At 38.5% G+C, this 23,028-nt stretch overlaps 2 protein-coding genes across 22 annotated transcripts in view; one reads left to right on the top strand and one right to left on the bottom strand.

The window, feature by feature from the left end:
• The window catches only part of LOC134811890 (titin-like), a 72,694-nt gene that overhangs the window by 36,275 nt on the left and 13,391 nt on the right, over positions 1-23,028 (top strand). For 9 of the 21 annotated variants that reach the window (XM_063819018.1, XM_063819017.1, XM_063819016.1 and 6 more), the window contains exons 1-6: positions 18,090-18,207; positions 20,399-20,599; positions 20,748-20,839; positions 21,060-21,181; positions 21,333-21,477; positions 22,014-22,202. In XM_063819018.1, the coding sequence (XP_063675088.1) occupies positions 18,165-18,207; positions 20,399-20,599; positions 20,748-20,839; positions 21,060-21,181; positions 21,333-21,477; positions 22,014-22,202 (792 nt within the window). In that variant the 5' untranslated portion in view covers positions 18,090-18,164. Of the gene's footprint in view, positions 1-18,019; positions 18,208-20,398; positions 20,600-20,747; positions 20,840-21,059; positions 21,182-21,332; positions 21,478-22,013; positions 22,203-22,250; positions 22,389-23,028 lie in introns of those variants that run through there. The other 12 variants (XM_063819010.1, XM_063819014.1, XM_063819013.1 and 9 more) reach the window with 8 other exon arrangements.
• On the bottom strand, positions 7,809-13,076 carry LOC134810941 (uncharacterized). Its single transcript, XM_063817636.1, has 6 exons — positions 12,800-13,076; positions 11,900-12,048; positions 11,257-11,378; positions 10,858-11,052; positions 10,544-10,654; positions 7,809-8,029 (listed from the first exon to the last, which is right to left on the bottom strand). The coding sequence occupies exons 1-6, from the start codon at positions 12,928-12,930 to the stop codon at positions 7,871-7,873; spliced, it is 867 nt and encodes a 288-aa protein (XP_063673706.1). The 5' UTR covers positions 12,931-13,076; the 3' UTR covers positions 7,809-7,870.

The raw sequence follows: 23,028 nt of genomic DNA, 5'->3' as shown, positions 1-23,028 counted from the left end.
GCTGCCCAACAAAGCTACAAGTGGCATCTACTATTTGTAAAAATAAATGTTGTTTTCAAGCAGATTTACGTACAGTAATGATCCAGTTGATATGCAATTAATTTTTACGGATTTATAAGGTGAGATCATAGTGTTCACACTTCACATCCTTGGTTGATTAGAGTAATAATGCTTTATTTTCAAAATGCGTAATCTAGTATCATGATTATAACAAAATCCCAAATACCGACTTGCGGTTAAAAAAAATCTCAGAATCAATTTAAGACCGTGAAATCATTTATTCCTTGGTAAACGCAAGCAATGAAAATAACAAGATCACAGTTTATGCTGCGTGACTTAAGTTCCCGGCCATTCCTTGAAAGAAAGGGCCGTAAAGTTGGGCCATGACATAGGCCCTCTCATCAGGTGATGTACTTCACTTATTCTAAAATTTGTCGTTCTTCCCCGTAACCTAGTCCGAGGCTTTGCTCCTCTTCTGCCATCCCTAAAACGAGCCTTCCATCTGCAATTGTGTCACGATCTCCAACAACCTCTTCTGCCGCGGCTATTTTCCGGCCCCATCCAATAGTCTGACCATTTTCTTCGAGGGTTCTGGAAGCTATTAGCGCAACGAGGGTCAGTAGAATTATCATCTTGGTAGACCTCATGCTGTGGTTTATAACTGGTCTGCTATTTAGTCTGGAGTTTGCGCACTTCACTTTGTTCGGTGGCTTTGTTCTGCAGGTTCTTCAGTGGACTATTCCTCCATAAAACCTGTGGCAGTTTTGTTAGTGGAAAAATGAAGGGAAATATTTGTCGATTTGGAAAAAAATTTTCGATGTTATTTGCCCTAGTTAAGATTAGTTAAGGTTAGTTGACCCTAACAATGGTTAGGGTCAAATGTCAAACGTAACATTAAAAAACATCAGAAAGTAGAATTAAGTTTTTCTCGATCCATGACTCCTGACCAGCTGTGCCGAAGATGGATACCACCACAATGTAAACCTCGGACTCAACAGTGACAACCAACGATTGAACCTTCCTTTTTGTAGTGCCCGATTGACGTGCTCCTCTCCTACGAAGCCTCCCTTTCGACAAAGCCTTCTTAATTTGCGACAGAATCTCATTTTTAGGGAAATTTGTTTTTGCGCATTCCATGAATATTGATACCGAATACTCCGATTCAGCTGCTCTCATGATTTGAATAATTGTAGGCCGTTATTGTGTCTCGGGACACCTCTGAAGCAGTCGACCGTTTATCCCGTATATCGAACTGTCACATCCAATGGCTACAATTCTTGCCTTTTCTAACAATAGATCTGACCGATTGCAACGAAAAATAGTGATCAACGTTTCAGTATTGAAACGACACTACTTTAAGCCTCCCCTGAAGATATTGAACCCGCTGGAATTGCATAAATATCTTAGCCAAAAATTTGTAACTTTTCTGTGAAAAATGCGTTATAGTTGTTAATTTTTGTTTTTTGAACATATTTTACCAAGGTTAAGATCTTGCTTGATTTTAAGTGGGATCAGAGCAAACGAGTAAACTTTTCACAGGACAGTGGAAGTATAAATACATAAGCACGGAGATCAGTGGCCAAACGTACCTGGCCTCCTTTTTTTGCCGCCCCCTCCCCTCCCCCCGAAGCAAAAAGTACCCCAAATATTTATTCACTTCGACCGAACATTGAATTGGACCGAGCGTGCTAAATCACTCTACAGTCGATCTTCGAGATTTTTCTAAAGGCCCCTGACAGTTGAAATCCACCTGATTCGATGTATTTTCGGACGCTGATTCCGAATTACCCCACATGATGACATAGGGTTAAAATGCTCCCCTATACTAGCGAGATATCGGCAAAAAACTGTATCGATCAGATCACGTGATATTACCATATAAGAAAGTTGGTATAATTTCTCGTTAGGGTTAGGGTTTCAGCATATGCTTCATTTAGGGATTGGGTTAGGGTTAGGGTTGGGATCAGATTAGAGGATTAGGGTTTCGAATAGTCATTCAGAGCCACCTGCTAGAGGACGTGTTAAAATGTCACGTAACAGTCGAGTGTAGAGTAATTAATCATCATCCGAATTGGACGGGATAATACAAAAATTGGGCGATTTTGCTTTGAAAAAGAACTTAAATTCGGATAAATGCCCCCCCCCCCCCCCTTCCGCAAAGCGGGGATATAGCGGCCGGGGGCGCGGTCGGTTCGCCAATCGCCACTGACGGAGATTGAGGGACTAATACATCATTACATCGCCACATCGGGTTATATAGTCTTAACAGCCAAAAATTACTCCAACTTAAACATGAAACACCATCCACTCTCAAGGAATACAAATTACGATAAACTTAAAGTTTCATGCGGCCACGCTAAACTTAAGAACCTTCACCTACTGCTTACAGCTTCTGCATTAGATTATTAGGGTCAGTCTGGTCTGGCAAAAGGGTTTGGACATTAAATAGTTGATCTTCAGAGAAGAGAAACGGTAAATCTAACACCATTTAACCACTGAAGTCGTTTATATTCCCCAATCAGTAATTACTCTAATTGAAGTACGTATGAAATAATGAGCTTCCCTAAATGAAAACGGGGTCTCGGTCAATGTTTATAACCAAACAATCCATTCTAACTACCCCTCAATGGGAATTACTGGTGTCCAAGGCAATTGAGTTAGCGAGCAAGTTGACATCTTCGTTCGTTCGAAGTTTGGAATCGAATGATACCAGCTGCGTCAATTTAGAAAATAATACGGCGAGAGTGCCTAATTGCTCTATTTTCTGTCAAGAAAAAATCGGTTACTTTCGACGATCCGAGGGCGTAGTATTCAATTATGAAATTTTTACAATGATGTCAGATGTGGCTTAGGCAGTGATTGCAGGTCATTCATCAAAAAGTGTCTAAGTCTTCTCGAGAATATTCCAAAGTGTCACTTGCTTACAAAAAACACTTTTTCATATCGACGTCAATCTCAAATCCAATCTTAGGAATTATATTTTAATAATATACATAACATCGACATTGACGTAGATATTATTATTATGTATAACTAGAAAACCCGTGGTCACAGGGAGGAATTGCTAATAGTATTTTTTTGTTAGTAAGTTTAAATCGCGTCAAAATATCCTACACAACCGAAGATACAGCCGATTAAAATGTTGCTCGCAACGTAATATTGAAACAAAACCGATAAAAATGACGTTAAAAACAATCTTTGCACGTGCACGTGCGTGCAATAACCCCCGTTACCATGGTTACTTTGCAACTTCCTATTTCTCATCTGATTTGCACGTGGGCGGTCGTACAGAAATAATTCTTTGAATTATAGTAGAGATACAGGATGAATACAATAGCTCAACAATTGTGAAGAGTTTTCACATCAAACATTCCCAAGAAACTGTTGGTAAATTCCCCTCAAATCATAAATGGGCGGTGAATCTTGTCCGGACACGACTCTTGTACGAATAAGAAACCCTAACCAAAAATTGACCTTAATTTCGACAGAAGTCGTGTTGACCCTGATCATTAGGACCCTGATCATTAGGAATGTTCGGACAGCAGATTGTCACAGAAAAAGCTTTTGAGTTAATTGAGGGTGAAATGAGGTTATCAAAAGTTTCTAACAAACTCATCTCTTCTCCTGAAAACAACTTGAACTGTTTAATGACTTCACGACAACTTACCAGCTCTTAGCACCTGCTTGATGAGACTACATGGAAACTAAATCTACCCAGCTTCCCGTGTAGTGTACTGGTCGGGCCGTAATATAAGGTTCATTGCCACAGTTCACAGCAGTTCATTTTATCCTATTATTATTATAACACAGGGATGGCATTACTGCGACGGTACTGCGACAGTTCACAGTATAACTGTCGTCGACGAGCTGGTGAATGACTTTAATGTCTTTGTAAAAACCCAAACATTTCCCTCGCAGTTCAATCGCTCCTACAGAGTCAAGTAAGTGAGTTATAGGGGTCGTCGAAAATTTCGGTCTGTGATCGGATCCATTTTGCCTGCATTCATAAATCTTAGCTTCATGTTCAAGTCAGTAATTAAACAATATGTGGGAATCCTGGTCCCCTAGGGCAGCTCTGATCAATAAAAGTAAAACCACAGCACTTGATATTTTCAGACAATGATTCTTTTACCCCATTATTACTGCAATATTGCGGTAAACACTGAAAGTGGATTACTAAACGGGTCATGGGATTTATTTACGGCTGAAATGCTTTGGCGATCTGTGTTTCAATTTAATCCATTTATGCTGGGACAAACTGTTTCCAATATAAAATGTCTGGCCTTGCACCTCCTTCTACACGTCACGAAAGGTCGAAATGCAAGGGCGTATCCTGCCATCTAATATGGCAGGTTTTGCAGTAAGGCTGGTAATCAATTTAAAGCCTTAATCTGATTCCTGCAAAAATTAATCGCCAATCCTGCCTAGTCATTTTATTTGCGCAGATATGAAAGATCATAGGATCAGAGGGTTCAATGGCAGATAAAACAATTTTCTGACATCTATAAGGAACCAGCGGTTAGAAATTCCAGAATCTTTCAATATAGTTTTAATTCTCCTGTTTGCCACTCGGTTCTGGTCTAGCAGTCAGGACAATAGATTGATATCCGACTGTTTCCGGTTCAGCAGTCAAATCTCTAGAGCGGTACTCGGTAACTAGTCGATTGTGATAATTCATAATATAAAGTGTGGTATGTGGTAGATATTTATATAACGTACTCTACAATCTAGATCTTTAAAACAGAGTACGAGTTACCACGATAGTCTTTCATCTCTCCGCTAAGGTATTCGTTCAGAAAATAATTCGGGACCTTCAAAGGGGGGGGGGGGGGGGGGGGGGCGGGAGGCTGGGGGTAACAAGAAGGAGTTACAAGCGTTACAAGCGTTCCATAATACAAAATGTGCACTACCTCTCCTCTGCTGTGCAAGTATTAATTACTATTAAATTAAACAAATGTACCTCACCTCCCCACAAGAATCCACATCTATAAACAATGCGAATGTAGACTGAGTCTTCTCCTGGAACATTTTGCCCAGAAAATAATTTACCGCGGCTTCTACAAAATCCTCCCCCTGATTTGCATGGCCTGGGTGAGAGTAATTAGGTAATGTCGTTAGATGTGTGTATGAGTTCCATCGACAACATTACTTTAATTAAGTGATTGAAAAAAATCGTCAGTTCGTTTGCAGTTCAGAAATATAATCGCCTAAATCTGTGGCTTCGTTACAAAGGGAGCAAATGGGACAAAAGAAACAAAAGGGACAGAACACGTTGATCCAATTAATTTGTGCTCAGATCCTGGTTCCACCATGTGTACTATTGGTGACACGCTATAATTGCCTCGAGTAGAAGCGTTCGAGGAAAGATAGCGAAATTTCGCAGTTTATGATAGCTATGTTCTATATACTTAAATATTGGAATTAGGACTTTTTAACCACCGTACAGCGATTTTATTATCATTATTCATGCCCAAGGGTGTAGGAAGAGGGGGGGGGGGGGCAGGGGGCGACCGCCCCCATATAAAATCTTGGCAAGGGGCGGAAAGGGGCCAACATTTTTAGGCTCATTTGGCCAATCCGCCATTTCATTATCCAAATTGCCTTACTGCTAAAGACAAAGTGTAGTCCAAATTTACATTCCTCATTGCTAAAATTCCTTCCTTTCAGCAAATTGTCCAACAAAATTGCAGATTCTCCCTCTTTGCAATTTTATCAACAATAAAACTTTTCTAATTTCCTTAATCATAAATATTAGTACCTCGGTGAACTGAACTCTGTTGACCAACTGTTTAAATCAGTCGCATACTAATTTTTCCTCCTTACACCCGTCAGCATTTCTATACGAAAACTTACTAATCGTACTGATCAACTCAAGGCGTAGGTACTCAAAACGTGAAAAATCGAAAATAAGTTCAAAGTTTAGTAATAAATTGGAAATGATATGGTATAAGTATAGCTGTGGTCAGTTTACTACCGCCCTCATCAGATACAAATTTCAAGTGTGACAGTGCAATTGTTTCATATTATAGCTCAAACTTGGCTCTCCTTCAAAGTTTTATCTCTGTTGGTTTTGTACCCGTAAACTCTTAATAACTTTTAGTTTTACGTCTTTGTTTTTCGGAGTCAGTCTATACTTTACCTCATCACATCATGTCCTAAATTAGGACTCCTAATACCACCTAGTCATAATATATAGTACTATTATAATAGGGTACTATAATTAGTACTATTATAGGGTCACTAGGGCGGAGTTAGTTGACATACCACCATTAGTATTATTGTGCACTAATTATGCAATAACTATTATATCCATTCCATTGGTCTCGACGTGATGAGGGACAGTCTACACTTATAGTTATATTGATAGCTTCAAAAGTTCGAGCTGGAATATTGAACAATTTAGTTGTGGGTATGGGAGCGTTCACATATTATGACGTCAACAGCCGTGAGGGGAAAGAGATGGTTTGGAATTTGGAAATGCTGAACGGGGGGCCGGGGGGGGGGGGGGGGGGGGGGTCTGAGCCTTGCAGAAATGTAACGTGAATTTTGGCAAAATTATTAACAATAAAACTTCGCTAACTTTCTTAATATTAGTACTTCAGTGAACTTAACTCTGTTGAACCAACTGTTTATATCAGTCGCATACTTATTTTCCCTGCATACACCCGTCAGCATTTCTATACCCCCTCGCTGGCTGACGGAAGGGGGTAAGTACTAAGTAAGGTGGTTAAGAAGGCAAGGGGGTCTGGCGAATGCTGACGTCAATAGGGGGGGGGGGGGGGGGGGGGTAAAATTGGCTAAAATCTTGCTGATGTTATATGTGAACGCTCCCTATGCACCTTTTTCAAACCATATTTATTTAACAAGAGCTGCTGGCAGGCTATAAAATACATTTAAAATTGTAATATTTTAATCGTTCTTAAAACTGTGTTTGAAAATGATCTCCAATGCCAAATTTCCCAGCTAGGCCTTTTGCACGGCGAAATGTTCTCCATTAATATTGTACAGGATGCTGCTCTCGGCGGTCCTGTCATAAAGTTTAAACTTTAAACTTTTTACAGGTATGGTTGACACTGAATGTTTCGCTGTTTTGACATTCACTTTCAGGCGCACAGCGTGCAACATTTTAAAATCTCTATAATTTTGGCCCCCCCCCCCCCCCCCCCCACCCCGCACGAAGAAATTTATTCCTACACCCCTGTTCATACCATAAACCATTCCCTGTTCGAAACTGTTTTGTCGTCTTTACCAGATTATATCTTATTCTTTAATTGTAGATCAGTTTTGAATATTAAACACAATGTTTCAAACAGAAATGGTCTACAAAAATGATTAAGAAAATCAATGCATTGGGCTGGGATTAAAACAAATGTGTGATTTTGTATTCAAAATATCTGATGTCTTCTGATCAGACTCGAGTAAGGAAACAAAATATTACTGAATAGAAGAGGTCACGTCGAGTGATTAGAAAAAAATCCAAGATTCAAGATAATTCAATGAGAGTAAAAGTTCTGCACGGCTGCGTCTATAAATATATTATTAATTAAATAGCTTAAATGCTATGCGGAGTCCTGGATACTGAAAAGGTTTCAAATATTTGCTAAATGTCAAAATATTTCATTATTTAAACCCCAAAATCGAAAATCAATCACTAATCACCTCACTAATCACCTCACTAATCACCTCACTAATCACCTCACTAATCACCTTACAATCAAACAATATTAAACTGCCAAAGTTCCGTAAAGTTGATAATCAAATATTATTGTCAATAAACACCATTGAATCCTGACACGTGATTTGCAAAGACCAACAACACTACAAATTGTCCCCTGCATGACTGTATCCTAAAAGAGAGAGAGAGAACAAGCTAACAATGTCCGTGTATAAGTTTGGGGCCGGCCCAGGTTGATATCCCCCAAGTGATCCCCTCCCCGTGCTCCCGGGGGTTCCCCAGACAGTGGGACACGTATCTTACACGCCGTATCGTTCTGTCTCTGTTCCTGTGCTGGTGTCCGTACACGTGGATCTGTTGGAGAGAGAAAGAGTTAGACTATCATACTTCAACACTCAGGAGCTTCATTTGAGGGATTATATCAACACTCAGGAGCTTTATTTGAGGGATTATATCAACACTCAGGAGCTTAATGTGAGGTATTATATTAGCAATCAGGAGCTTCATTTGAGGGATTATATCAACACTCAGGAGCTTAATGTGAGGTATTATATTAGCAATCAGGAGCTTCATTTGAGGGATTATATCAACACTCAGGAGCTTAATGTGAGTGATTATATCAACACTCAGGAGCTTAATGTGAGGTATTATATCAACACTCAGGAGCTTCATTTGAGGGATTATATCAACACTCAGGAGCTTCATTTGAGGAATTATATCAACACTCAGGAGCTTTATTTGAGGGATTATATCAACACTCAGGAGCTTCATTTTAGGGATTATATCAACACTCAGGAGCTTCATTTGAGGAATTATATCAACACTCAGCAGCTTTATTTGAGGGATTATATCAACACTCAGGAGCTTCATTTGAGAGATTATATCAACACTCAGGAGCTTAATGTGAGTGATTATATCAACACTCAGGAGCTTAATGTGAGGTATTATATTAGCAATCAGGAGCTTCATTTGAGGGATTATATCAACACTCAGGAGCTTAATGTGAGTGATTATATCAACACGCAGGAGCTTAATGTGAGGTATTATATTAGCAATCAGGAGCTTAATGTGAGTGATTATATCAACACTCAGGAGTTTCATTTTAGGGATTATATCAACACTCAGGAGCTAAGATGAGAAGTACGAATGAGTCGGACTTTTCAATTTACTCGTATCGTACGTACTTTTCAATTCTACTGAAAAGTTCTCCTTCTAGAAATTAATGGAAGAGTTCTAAATCGCAAGTTACGGACTTATATTGAGCGTTTTCAAAACAGCTTTTAAACAAGCTGTTTGAATAAGTAAATTGTCTAGTAATTTTTGTTTTACTTTTAAATTTAAATGCCTGCCTGATCTAAGAATTGTGCGTTTAATTTGTTCGCGAACGGCATATTTTCTCTAACATCGGCAAACAATTACATTTACATTTTACAACGGCCCTGATGATAATAATTCAAAAGCAAAAAAATCTATCTTAATCGTACGTCGTATGAGTCGGACTTTTCAAAGTTGCGTACAAGTACGTACTTTTCCCCCTAAACGAGTCCGTACTTCTCATCTTAGATCAGGAGCTTAATGTGAGGTATTATATTAGCAATCAGGAGCTTAATGTGAGTGATTATATCAACACTCAGGAGCTTCATTTGAGGAATTATATCAACACTCAGGAGTTTCATTTTAGGGATTATATCAACACTCAGGAGCTTAATGTGAGGTATTATATTAGCAATCAGGAGCTTAATGTGAGTGATTATATCAACACTCAGGAGTTTCATTTTAGGGATTATATCAACACTCAGGAGTTTCATTTTAGGGATTATATCAACACTCAGGAGCTTCATTTGAGGGATTATATCAACACTCAGGAGCTTCATTTGAGGAATTATATCAACACTCAGGAGTTTCATTTTAGGGATTATATCAACACTCAGGAGCTTAATGTGAGGTATTATATTAGCAATCAGGAGCTTAATGTGAGTGATTATATCAACACTCAGGAGTTTCATTTTAGGGATTATATCAACACTCAGGAGCTTCATTTGAGGAATTATATCAACACTCAGGAGCTTAATGTGAGGGATTATATCAACACTCAGGAGTTTCATTTGAGGGATTATATCAACATTCAGGAGCTTAATGTGAGGTATTATATCAACACTCAGGAGCTTAATGTGAGTGATTATATCAACACGCAGGAGCTTAATGTGAGGTATTATATTAGCAATCAGGAGCTTCATTTGAGGGATTATATCAACACTCAGGAGCTTCATTTGAGGGATTATATCAACACTCAGGAGCTTCATTTGAGGAATTATATCAACACTCAGGAGTTTCATTTTAGGGATTATATCAACACTCAGGAGCTTAATGTGAGGTATTATATTAGCAATCAGGAGCTTAATGTGAGTGATTATATCAACACTCAGGAGTTTCATTTTAGGGATTATATCAACACTCAGGAGCTTCATTTGAGGAATTATATCAACACTCAGGAGTTTCATTTGAGGGATTATATCAACACTCAGGAGCTTAATGTGAGGTATTATATCAACACTCAGGAGCTTAATGTGAGTGATTATATCAACACGCAGGAGCTTAATGTGAGGTATTATATTAGCAATCAGGAGCTTCATTTGAGGGATTATATCAACACTCAGGAGCTTCATTTGAGGGATTATATCAACACTCAGGAGCTTAATGTGAGTGATTTACAAGCAAACTGTGTCGGATTTAACAGTCTGAGAAATACTCACTTGAATTTAGCACAACATGGAAATAACCATGGTAGTGTAGCGGTTATTATTTGCTGGACCGTGAAAATGGAAAGGACGTATTGACATAATAAAAGGGAAATAAATGGCTTCTCACCATAGATCCTATTTTTCTGAGCTGTCTGTCTAAGATGTTACTTCCAGCCACTCTACTGAAGTTGAACCTAGTTCCAAACTCCTTTTCTTTCCAGTCCGGTGAAGGCAGCCCCTAAAAAAGAAAGTGTTAAACAAATCGATTTAAAGGTATAATATTATCTGATTTGACAAAGAACAAACGTTTTCTTAACACGTGTCAGCGAGTTGTATATTAGATTGACCAAGAAAAACTTGCGTAATATGTGATTTGGATGGAAGTGCGGTCAGGAGTCGGAATAATGCATGATTGAAGTGTTATGAGTGCAGTTCACTGACCATGATGTTCCTCTCGAGTGCAATCTCAGATTCGTCCTGAATGCTAGCTCTCATCAGTTCGGGTCGCGGCACAAAATGAGAGAAGGTTATAACTGGGGCATCATAGTCATTTGTTAACCGTTCCGTGTTCATGTCTGCAAACAGTTGAGCTAAACTCGGGCAGCTTCCTGAAGCTCTTCGTTTTAGAGCTGGCCACTGAGAGATTAAAATGATGGTTATTATTGCTTAAAATTGGCTTTTTTAAATCCAGAAATATTTCAATCGCAAATGTTTTTTATCAGCTCTAATCTCCGGGTATTGGATATTTTGATGTAATGATCCCAAAGCAGCTCACCTTGCAAAAGTAAGCATCACTCCAGCCCATCTCCTTAAGAGTGAGGTCTTTCCACGAGGTCAGACCTCCGGGATGTAGAGGGTATTCTTAGGATCATCATCAGGGCCAGCGTACCAAGAGTAGAGAGGTACTATCCAGACATCATTGCCGTCCAAACACCTCACTTTACCTGGCTCTGTCTGCACGCCTGCCGGGAGTGTATTTGTTAACAAATGAATGGTTCTGAGTTGAACTGCGAAAAGAGACCAGTGCAGAGTCTCAACTGAACTGATCCTATGTATTTCTTTAAATTTCTCTGTCTTTTTTTGCTGCATGTGTAATGTTAATAGATTAGAGATACTTTAAAAACTACAAAAGTTTTAATTTGGACATCCTGACCACGTACAACATAGCAATACATGTAAATGTAACTATTTGTAGATGTAAAGTTAGTTTAAAACAAGTAATTCGTAGATGTGGGATTAATTTAAAACTAATTCCGCATCTACGAATTATTAAATTTATCGTGGTTTATTATAGTGATCATGGGACATGGACATTGCAAGACAGCAAACGCTCGCAGCTTTTTAAAGCACCTAGCTTCTTCATTGTCATTAACACTTGCAACAAAAAGAAAATGTATTTAAAGTGTTACATAAGATCAGTAATTATGCGACTAACAAAAATCAGCTAAGAAATATCTACGATGGTGTGAATATATTTACTTACCAATGACGGTACAGTGCCGGACAATCTCGAATAGTTTAACCAACGAGTTTGGGGAGATGTCTGATTTGTTAATCCATAACTCGTGATTCCCCGGGATAAAGTAAACATCCTTGTACTTCGCTTTCAGGATACTCAGTGTCTCGATCAATCTAGGGGAAATGTTTCTTGAGAATTTCTTGTTTTATCGTTTTATCAATAAGCCCGTTAGAATGAAGTTCAAGGCAGGTTTGCATTTGCAGGTGTTTTCAAGTTGGTAAGCAGGAATTATTTATTAATGCATGACATCTAGAATTCGGGGATGCCAAGGCGAAGTTCAATTACAGTGATGATTAAATGGCTAAAGAATCTGTAATCGATTACGATAAAAAAGCTCTTGCAGGTATTTATTATAGTAAGATACCTTTGATCTACGTAAGTAAGTATGTAAGTACATGATCGCGCTAATCCATTGCCAAGTCAACGCCATGGACCATCATATTGTACTTTTGATATGAGAGATTCCTTGAGTAACCTTTGACGTTTGACTATATTTAATGGTTGTAAATAAAACCATTGTCGAGTGGTGATGCAGGGATTTATTATAGTCATGGCTTTCTACGACATTACATATCAAGGTAAAATGACAAATGGTTGCTAGTGCTAGTGCAATTGGCTGTAATAACCTCTAATGGTTTAATAAAATTTCATGACCAAGGTTCGATCAATAGAGTACTGTTTCATCATTGGTATAGCAACAGGAAGGCTGTAATAAGTTACTACGTATTATACTTGACATATTCATATGTACTATCCACTATACAGCTATAAAATCCAATCCGTATTTTGGTTACTTCAGAGTTAGAAATATAGAGGTCATAATAATAATTATAAAATAGAAAATAACTCTCCCCTGTAGCATACCTTGGAATATCGTCGCTTACATCCCCGGCCACAATCAGCACATCCTCTGGGTGTGGGGGGAGACTTTCGACAAACTCCATATTAGCTTCATAGTCCGTGTGCAGATCAGATATAGCAAAGATACGAGACATTCAATGGACTGGGAGGGTGTTTTTAGGTGGAGTTAACCGCTGGTTTAGGGTCTCTTTCAGGGTGGTTTAAAACAAGGACCTTGAACAACGATTCTCAAACTGAGTACACACGAAAAGAAGACAACTGTCACGAACAACCCACAACTAGCTATCTAATCGGCCCCTACTCTAGGTAGATAGCGTTTACAGACATCACACCACTCACTCAATGGTGTGGTTCACATCTCTGTTACGTACAACCCACCCCTCCCCCGTGGGAACCATTCAGATGCCCTGGTTTTGATCACGTGATGTTTTCTGACCAGTTGCTGCGCGTCACCGGGTTGCACGTGACATCGTTTTGCAATTGCTGTTGCTTTAGGTAACTGGATTACTCAATCGTTACAAGCGGAGTTGTGCAAGAATTGTCGTACAAAAGGCCTACCGAGCAATTGCCAGAGGAGTCCCAGAAGTCATGGTCACTACATAAGGATTTCAGATCACGTGGTATACATATAGGACAGAGCAATCATGTCCAAGGAGACAGATGTTTTTATCCTCTATAAGTCTATAGTGTCTGGTTGCCAGGAGTTCTTAAAATAGAATTTCCCCGCCAGATATTGCACAAAATTATTCCTGTAGCCTGCAAGTCTCTAAGTTTCCTGCAGGTCCTTAAGCAATTCCTGCAGGTCATAAAGTCATAACGCCACGCTGCAAGGTAATCAAGGCTATCAAATTTTAAATAATCTCAATATCATATCTGAGTCAGAGTTATATCCTCCAATTAGAAATTCTATGATAATGCTATGCAGACATGAAACTATACTTGATTTGTTTATGCTATTCAGTAAAACATAGTTATTAACGTATTTATAACTATGACAAGCATTAAACTGTGGTATTCGCAAGACGTTTATATTCGTCACGTTTCTAATAAAAGAATTTTACCGTTTTTGACCACTCATGCTGACAAAATGAATAAGTTGTATTCATGTCGACTTATTGAACTGAGGATTGAGACGTTGAATGAGTAAGGTATTGGATTATTTAGTACGGGGAATATTTATCCCCGATGAAATTGTAATGGCGATATTACGCTACGTATAACCAAACTCAGGACATCGGCTGTTATCTGTGTGATTTCAGCCTAAACGCCTTTTAAACTTCATGCTAGTTTTACTTTATGTAATGAACACAATTTGCAAATTTAAGTTTGCCTTTATGAAACTTTTGCTCCTAAATAATTTGAAAACCAACCTCTGATCCGACATTGACAACTGTCTCAGTTCTCATTTCTCGGTGAGTCTTGTTCACAGAGATTAATAGCTGATCTAAAATCTATAAAATTGAGATGGAACATTGGAAGGTAATCACGAAGTGGATTTTATATTACTGTCCCTGTAATCAGTAATCATTAATCACTATTGCTTTTTAGAACTGACATACAATTTTAACCAAGTTCATCCGAACTTTGAACAATTTATATTTGGAATAATTCAAATTAATTAATAAGTAACTGCAACATTAAATAAACTCTGGCTATAAAACGTCAGGATCGCCAGTAGCCTTCTCGTTCTGTTATTGACGGATTATCTCCTCACTTTAAAACTCAATGCGTAATATGAACCACTACACCTTACTCGTTCTGTATTCAGATCGAGCAACCAGACCACAATAAAGCACAGTCTAGAAGGCGTGACCAACATCTGTTCAAATTATCCCCCGCCTCCCTCCCTCCCTCCCTCGACTCCAGACTGCCGGCTTTCCTCAGCTCACTCCAACCAGGTTAAAAGAAAAGTGCGTCAGTAAAGGGGGCAGTATTTGAGTATTTTATATTAGCGCTCGTTTAACTGGTTAGAGACATGACACCACTGTACAGGATGTGCAGGGTAGAGAGCAGTGCTGCTTCGTCGCACCCTTCTGTAATTAATTCTTGGGAACCTATCTTTACAGATTACTCTAGACGGTTTAAGATTGCAGCTCTAAAGATAGCTCTCTAAATTATCTTTTTCAGGTGTCCTGTCATGCTTCAGTTTGACGCGTGATGACTGAAGATTATCTCTCACATGACGGGTCGAGGACATGGTTAGTAGATTTGTTGACTAGTCTTATAGAAGCTAGAAGTCATGGGGTCGATACCATGTGTATTGTGTATCAAACAGAATTAGTTGTGACCTGACAGTCATGAAAATCAGGCATGTAAATAACTATGATTCACAAAATTTTAGTTTAAAGATTTTAAAAGGATGAGAATGAATTCTATTAGTGGTGGTGTTAATTGTCTTCTATTAGTCTATTCACTTACTCACGATCACAGAACAATTGTTGGAATATCGTTCCAGAAAGCATTCATAAATACACTAAATATAGTGGTGCTGGGCATTTAAAAAGTTTAAAATTAAATAGCGGGTGACCTATAAAGTCATAACAATATTCTGAATAAATGTTTGTTATTTTGTGCCCTGATCAACTACGCTGTCACTTATGTTTTAAAATGGAAAATATTCTTTAAAAGATGCGGTTAAAGTGATAAACTTGAATATTGATCTGGAACAAACTGCGCTGTAACTTGTAAACTATAATCGCGGTATCTATCCAATTCACGTGTTGTTTCAGTAACGGCAACCTCGTGTGGTGTGATTTGATACATGATTGTTTGTAAACAAGCTGGTCACATGACACAACATGTATTAACCGTGAAGCCAGACCAGGAGTATTTACTTAAAGTCACATTTGTCCCTGTATTGAGTGCCCCGTCCTGCTGACCGCTTACCGTTTTCAATAAACGAGAGTGCATGTGAAAAGTGCTATCTGTTTAAAGTCATGTGTTTCGCAGGTGACTGGTGAGCGTGTCCCCTCCTAAGTCATGCACTGGTCACGTGTCGTGTTAGACATTGTTTTGTGGAGCATTTGTTCCTTTACAATTTATTGCTTCGCCACGTGTGAGAAGTAAAGAGCCAATCATGTACTCCTCCGAGCTGATGTCTGGACCAATCGTAACAAGTATCGCTTACAATTCCAGTTAATGTATATTGCTTTCATCCTGTTTTAACTGTACCAGTCTGAAATTAGAATTGCTTATTGAATTTTGAATTATTTCATCTGCAAGTGAGACTGTAAAAGATGCTCTCTATTTCTACTTTACTATATATTTAATGTTCTGTATTACTCCTTCAAAATTGTCAACGTTAACTCTTTATCATGGCAACCATTCGTGCGGTACTAACGGATTCTTTTTCTTGGCTGTCAGTTGCTCGATAACATTATGAATATGATACTCTTACTGATTTCAAGCATTTATAAATCTGTTTTACCTTTTAAATCTGCTGGTGTTGAAAATAATCTTTTAAGATTATTGAGTCGCCTGGGCACATTTCTTTATTACGAACATGCGTTTTTGCTTTCTTTCTAACTACCACAAAATTAAATTGCATTTTACTTCAACTTGAGTCTTGTAAAACGTAAAATATTGTTTTCGAACATTTCATTTCACGATGAAACTTTCTTACGTCGTAAGTTTCCCATCTCAGCTCGATATGTGTTGGCGGTTAATTGGCCACATCTATAATAATTGTACAACACATACGTCATACAAGTGAATTTATACAAAATAAACTCAAGAATTACCGCAAACTAAAACTTTCACATGATTACGATCAGCGGTGCCATAGTGTATAGGTCGGCACTTAGGTCGCAGTGATGGTCATATTCATTTGAAACTTTTAACTGCCGTAATCCCTTAGTTTAATTTTTATAGTAAAGTTACAGTACTCAGCATAATACGACATACCAGCTGTGTACAAGTGAATTAATTTATTTGAGAAAGCTTATCGCCTGCATTCAATCTAATTGCATAAATCTTCAATCCACACGAATTGGAAACATTATTTGGTCCTCTCTTGCTTTTATTTTGTATGCACATAAATGTTTCTAAAATGTTTCTCAACGCCATCACTTATCAAGTAACTTCATCTTGCTTCGGATTTGCTGCAAACCACCCTTATCATGCTGGCATTACTTTCTTGATTGTACTTCATATCAACAGTTGCTGAAGTTCTTATCTTCTCCTCATTTTCGTGGGATTCAAATACAATTGGCAGAGCTCTGTACTACGAGTTGATATTGTTTTGAAACGCTATAAACGTATTACTTTCGTTCTTAGTTCACAAATAAGGGAATCTGTAGTGGATTAGCTTTGTAATACTTTTTAAAAAGCTTTAATTTCTGTTTGAAATCTGTAATTTGAGTAGTTAATAATTTTTAGCGTCATGATTATAGTACAATAAAGTGTACAGTATAAAGTTTGTAAAATATATATTTGCCAAGACTATCCTCCCACAGTTGTGTGTGGGCCTCAAATAAATGCTCCTTTGCTTTATTTGTCGCAGAAATCAACAGATTTTAGCTCAATTTAGTCGACCTGATATCGTTAGTAAGTAGGTAGTTTCATCAAGAAACTCAATTGGAGCTGGTCCTACTATTTCTCTGACGTAGTACTGACGTAGATGTTAAACTGTTTAGATCAGCAACCAGAGTCCGTAGATCATGTGATTAGTAATCAAAGTCTGTAGATCACGTGGATACAATTTATGACTTCAGTATAAATTAGAAATATAAATTCATTAAGGTAGCTGATATCATCCCATTGTTATTATCAGATTAAAACCAGTCATGGTGCCATCATCCTTCTCATACAGCTAATTCTTAAGTTTTCAGCTGATCTAATGGCCACAATGACCAACATGTCACTTCACTACGCTTCGGATTTCTCAGCTACTCGAGATAAAATGTTACGTTTAATTTAACGAAATAAAATTCTGGAATTTTTTAGATTGAACAAATGGTTTCAAATGGATAAGAATAAACACGAAAGTTTGAACCTTTTCATTTCGCTGACCTGACTTTTTCAACTTTGTACCACTGCAGAATGTAACTGATAAGAAGTATCTCCTATCATTACGTCTCCACACTGAAATAATAAGAGCACAGTAAACACACAGTACACACTTAACAAGTGAGTGTCCCGTCTGTCACTGCAATCACGTGACCAAATAGACCTGACAAGCAGTGGTGAAAACTAGCAGAATTGTCCTATTCATGAAATCATGCTGACATATCAAGTTGTCGTGGACCTTAACAACTACTGAAACGAGAAATGTCATTAAAAGTTTGATCCGAGTTGATTGCGTTTCTATCTGCATTTATTCTGTCAAGCTAGCTCAGCTGATATCAAGCTGCAAGTGTCTATCTATTTCATGGATAACTACGCGTATGTCCGTGGCCAGGAAACTGATAAAGGTAAGTACCTACTGATAATAGGATTAGAGATTGTATTCAGAGTCAAACGAGTGCAAGAGGACCTTGTTTATTTCAGGGTTTAACAAACTTGATATTCAGTAACTGTTCGGTTCTTCGTGCCTAGAAATGGGTGCGTGATTGTACCTCATATACTGAATTGTCACCATGATAAGAGTAAATCAGTAGCTATTGTACTAACATGCTGAAAGTAAATCTTAATCAGCACATGTTATTAGTAATGGCTCAGATCCTGTTACTCAGACAACTTTCACAGTTATTAGCAAGTCTCGAAACTAATGAAGATTTATCTGCGTTTGGCATTTCCGATCATCATGGAATCTTGTCCCGACTAACTTGAGAAACGTCGAACTATCTGATTATAAAGAGATGAATTCGATATTTAACAGATTGAACGAATTTTTTGGTCGTTTAAAATTTTTTGGTCGTTTAAAATTTGTTGTGCAGATCCACTGCTGATGATATTAAAAATATGTCTTAATCCACAATATTCCATTTGTTAGACGCATTCGACCACTTCTTAATTGGCATGATTAGTGTCATGTTTTTTGATCTGTTTCAAACTCTGACCGTCGAGGCCTTCCTATAATGAAAATCTAGTTCAGTTAGTTCAGATCTCTAATGTAACACTTTCAACATTATTATATAGCAAAAACTTTGTGGCTCTCATGATGTAGTTTTTACGAAGATTTCAAGCCTCGCATATTGTGTGTTTCCATTCGTGTCCAAATACAGCAAATCTCTAAACATGTATAACAGTGAACACACCCGTGTATAGATATGAGACCTATAATAGAGCTATGGAGTATGGAGTATGGGTAATCTTAGATCTTTGAATATATGTAAATTTTGTTATACTCATGCTACACTGGTACAGGGTGCATATGTTTGAAACATTCGTCAGGATACATATGAATAGTCTTAACATGTTATGCGATATCGGAGTTCAAGTTATAATGCGTAACCTGCATGTACTTGGAGCTTGAAGCCCGGGGTCAGACGTATAGTCACTAGTAACTTGTCGCAGAACCACCTGCAATGTGCATTTATAGCTACTTGCCATAAGCAGCATTTCCCTGGTTATATTAAGTACATGACACCGAGTTGGCGACGTTCAATGTTTTTTGTCTGAGGTGTCAAAGATTTGTAAAAATTTTATGCATTCTGTAAGTCATGTGACCATGCATACAAATTTTTGTTGAACCTCGTGTCCCTCACTCACTCAGAGAAATAAGACTTGAGATAAATAACACCCTTCCAAAGAAGCTGTAAATCAAGCTAAAGGTTATAATTTATAACTTTCATCGTAAAACTGAGCTCCGGATGTTACCATATTCTATCGTGCATACAATTATGTGGGATGTAAACTGTGATGGTTCATCCTCATCAGCCACCAATCACAATCGCTATCTGTGGCTTCCATACTAAAACAGTGTGTGTTACAGTGTGTGTTGTTAGAGTCTTCATGTGTAACTAATCACGACTTGAAGCTTGCGTCCCTCAACTTGTAGTTGCTTCCGATCGGCGCAATTTGTGTGAATAGTGCTGACAATTTCTATATATATATATATATTAGGAGTGGCCGCCCTATCAATACCATCTGATTGTGGGCATGTGGTATGATCGTGTTCATATGCAGATTAGACAATAAGTCTCCATTATTGATGATTTCATTGGCTTTCAGATGACTTTTTACCACTTTTTAACTTCATTATAGCCACCTAGCTTCGCGTGGCAGCGGCATATTCTGAGATTCTTAAATTTTGGTGGCTTTAAAAATCAATAAGTTGGCAAAGCAAGCAGAAAATAGTTGCGATTAGTGCTGACGGGTGATGATTGATGATGGTTATCTTAACTAAGTAGCCCCATTGTCTTCCGGAAGATTGATCTTAAATTTCATATATCGGTGATATTCCATTGTTTTGCTTCAGTGGCCCTCTGATTTGCCTAAACTGGTCATTATCTCGACTATATGACAATCTCATATCCTCTGTACATGCACAACTTAGCCCATTGTTCCATGTCACACAATCTTTGCCGTGTACAAAATGGTTAAGATTTTCTTATCTCGCGAAGTCTTTCGTCGTAATTTTACTACACCCCCTAATATTACCTTCTAGTTCTCTCACCTCACCACCTCCCTTATATATTTACTAACATGGTATCTCTCTAGCAGGGATGAGCGCTGCAACTGCAGGACATCCCGCCGACCCCGGGGCTGCCAGCAATCCCTACGAGAAACTCTATCACTATGACGACGATGACTACTATGACCCTCACTGTTTCTTCTCCTCCGGACTCGCACAGAACAGGAAGAGACTAGGTTTTATCGCTACTTGTTCAACTGTCCAGTGTAAAGACGCTGGTTCCGCTGGTACGTTTTTAGTTTCTAGTGGGTGCTTATCATTACTTTAATTGGAACATAGAATACTGTTGCTGTCGGTCTATTTTTCAATGGTTTTGATTGGTGTTAGCGAGATGTTGTCGTTGGAAAGGTTGTTTGATACAATTTACGTTTTCAGGTTATGATCCGCTTCTGCCCTTTAAAGAGGATCTAGCTGAGTGGCTCTACAAAATGATTAGAGCAGAGATTCAGCCTAATCGATTCTTCCCGGTAATCCAGATTGTTAACCAGCTTCTACTTTTATCAGATTCATTATCAGCTTCTACTTTTATCAGTTTCTACGATTTTCATTGCGATGTACAACTCACGATTAATGAAAATCAATCAAGCTTCGTGCAATTGCAGACTTGTGATTTTGATAATCGTGATCGTGTTTTTAACTATCATGTTATATATAGATTCACGCCCCCGCTTAACCCTTGTTTTTCAGGAGCTACAGTCCGGAGTACATCTGTGTAAGTTGGGTATCCACATGCAGAGGATGGCAGTAAAGTACAGGAAGGAGCACCCCGAGGATACCTCACTGGTACCCTCCAAACCTCCCAGTCTCAAGTCAGTAGTTTATAACAGCTTCTACCAAAAACGAAGAGCTTTTTTCCAAATTAACTTTATCATTTGCAATTTGCCTAAACAATACTCACACCGAATCCACACTGACACCACCAAAAGTCTCATTCCATTTTCGATAAAGAATTTCTGTTAGGTACGCGAATGCAACAAGGAAGTCCCCGCCGTTTTACTGCCGGGACAACATAAGTAACTTTTTGGATTGGAGCATTGAGTTTGGAGTAAAACACTCTTGCCGATTTGAAACGGATGATCTTACGTTGAGGAAAAATGATCGACAGGTAGTCTTTTTAATTAAATCGCTTAAAAAGAAATGTTTAAAATGCCTATTTCAACATTTAAATTAATATTTCGTTATGATGACTTGATCATTAAGATCTAGATTAGACATTTAAATATTCTATTGGTCAAATGCTTGTTGAATCTGCTATGATCTAGATAGTGATAAAATTCGTTCTGATTTGTATAAGATTTGAATAAAACCGCGATTCTTGCTCAAATTATTAAAGTTGCATGATCCTCGTGAAAAGGCGTAACTTGCTCTGACTGTTAAAACGTTCCAATCGATGAGTCTAAATTTTTAGTTTTCGATAAAAGAATTGTGACTATAGCTAGAATGGACCACAGATGATGACAAGATTAAACATGTTTTCAAAATAGTTACTTTGAGTTAGCCACCTTCAGTAGCGTGTCATGAATTCTGACAAAAATTTGGAATTAAGAATCAGCGATGGTCAGATAATAACACTACCGCATTCTATACGCTAATCTAACTGTTTAAAAAGTGTAAGTAGCTGTTTTTCTAATAACGCCTCAGATAATACTACATTTGATGGAAGTCGGGCGTTTGGGAGTGAGGCACGGCATTGAGCCTCCTACTCTTATCAAAATAGAAATGGAACTGGAAGAACCGCTTCCCGAACCAGAGCCTGAACCTGAACCTGAGCCAACCCCAGAAGAACCCAAACCAAAACCTAAGAAGGGTGTGTCCTTCTTGGATGAACAGGTAAATAACGGTGTAACATTTGATTCTTAGTGGCAAGCATTCCTTCAGATTGTGGTACACCTAATGGAGGTAGGACGACTTGGTGTTAAGTTTGGAATCGAGCCACCTACCCTCATTAAACTGGAAATGAGCCTGGAGGATCCGATGCCCGCCCCTCCTAAAGGGGCATCAACCCTCGATGAGAAGGTATTGCATGTCCCTCTTGGGGTGCTGCGGTCCTCTCATCTAAGCATTCAAGCGTCGCCTTAGGGTAACCCCATGCGGGTACCTTCGGCGGCCACTCTTTTCTCCAGTTCCTCTTTACAAGAAATTTTATCCTTCATGCAAAGCAATTGTTGTCGTGCTTCAGAAAATATCAAATTTCTGTGGCTGTGAAGCCTGTGAAGCATTAAACTCAAGCTAATGAGTCATGCTTTAAAATCAAAATCAAATTCGTTGACGTTATTTGATGCACGATACGTCCTCACAAATAAACAAGCACGAACGTCTCCGTTTTATAGTTAAGTATGGGACTGCCATTCAAATAAGCGAATGATAAAAGGACGCCAGGACTTTAAGATTACTGTGCACTCCAGAGATTGATTGCTTATTATAGACGGTCTGAATAGTGCAATGTGTCCTAGTAGCGGCAGTACTTGCTCTCTCATCGTTGGTTTTGCAAAGCTTACAGTTCTTCTCTCAAGTAGTCGGTATTATGACAGTGCGTCCATCATGTCCTATTCATGGTACTGGTAGTTTAAATAGAACATGGCCGGGCCGAAGGAGACACTCTTGCACGAAGACTGCCTGTCTTTTTAATCAGCCAACCCAGTGGAGTCATATTGAG

The sequence above is a fragment of the Bolinopsis microptera genome, chromosome 2, assembly GCF_026151205.1.
Source record: "Bolinopsis microptera isolate Bmic1 chromosome 2, MBARI_Bmic_1.0, whole genome shotgun sequence".
In the NCBI taxonomy this organism is placed as follows: Eukaryota; Metazoa; Ctenophora; class Tentaculata; order Lobata; family Bolinopsidae; genus Bolinopsis; species Bolinopsis microptera.
Note: the sequence above shows the minus strand (reverse complement) of the source record. Positions and strands in the feature narration are given on the sequence as shown.

Bases quoted from the DNA above. Each gene is read 5' to 3' on its own strand.
- LOC134810941 (XM_063817636.1), bottom strand. From the start codon at position 12,930: ATGTCTCGTATCTTTGCTATATCTGATCTGCACACGGACTATGAAGCT. The intron at 11,379-11,899 runs GTAAGTAAATAT...CACTCCCGGCAG, and splicing joins CCGGCACTGTACCGTCATTG to GCGTGCAGACAGAGCCAGGT. The intron at 8,030-10,543 runs GTGAGAAGCCAT...TCTCTCCAACAG, and splicing joins TCAGAAAAATAGGATCTATG to ATCCACGTGTACGGACACCA.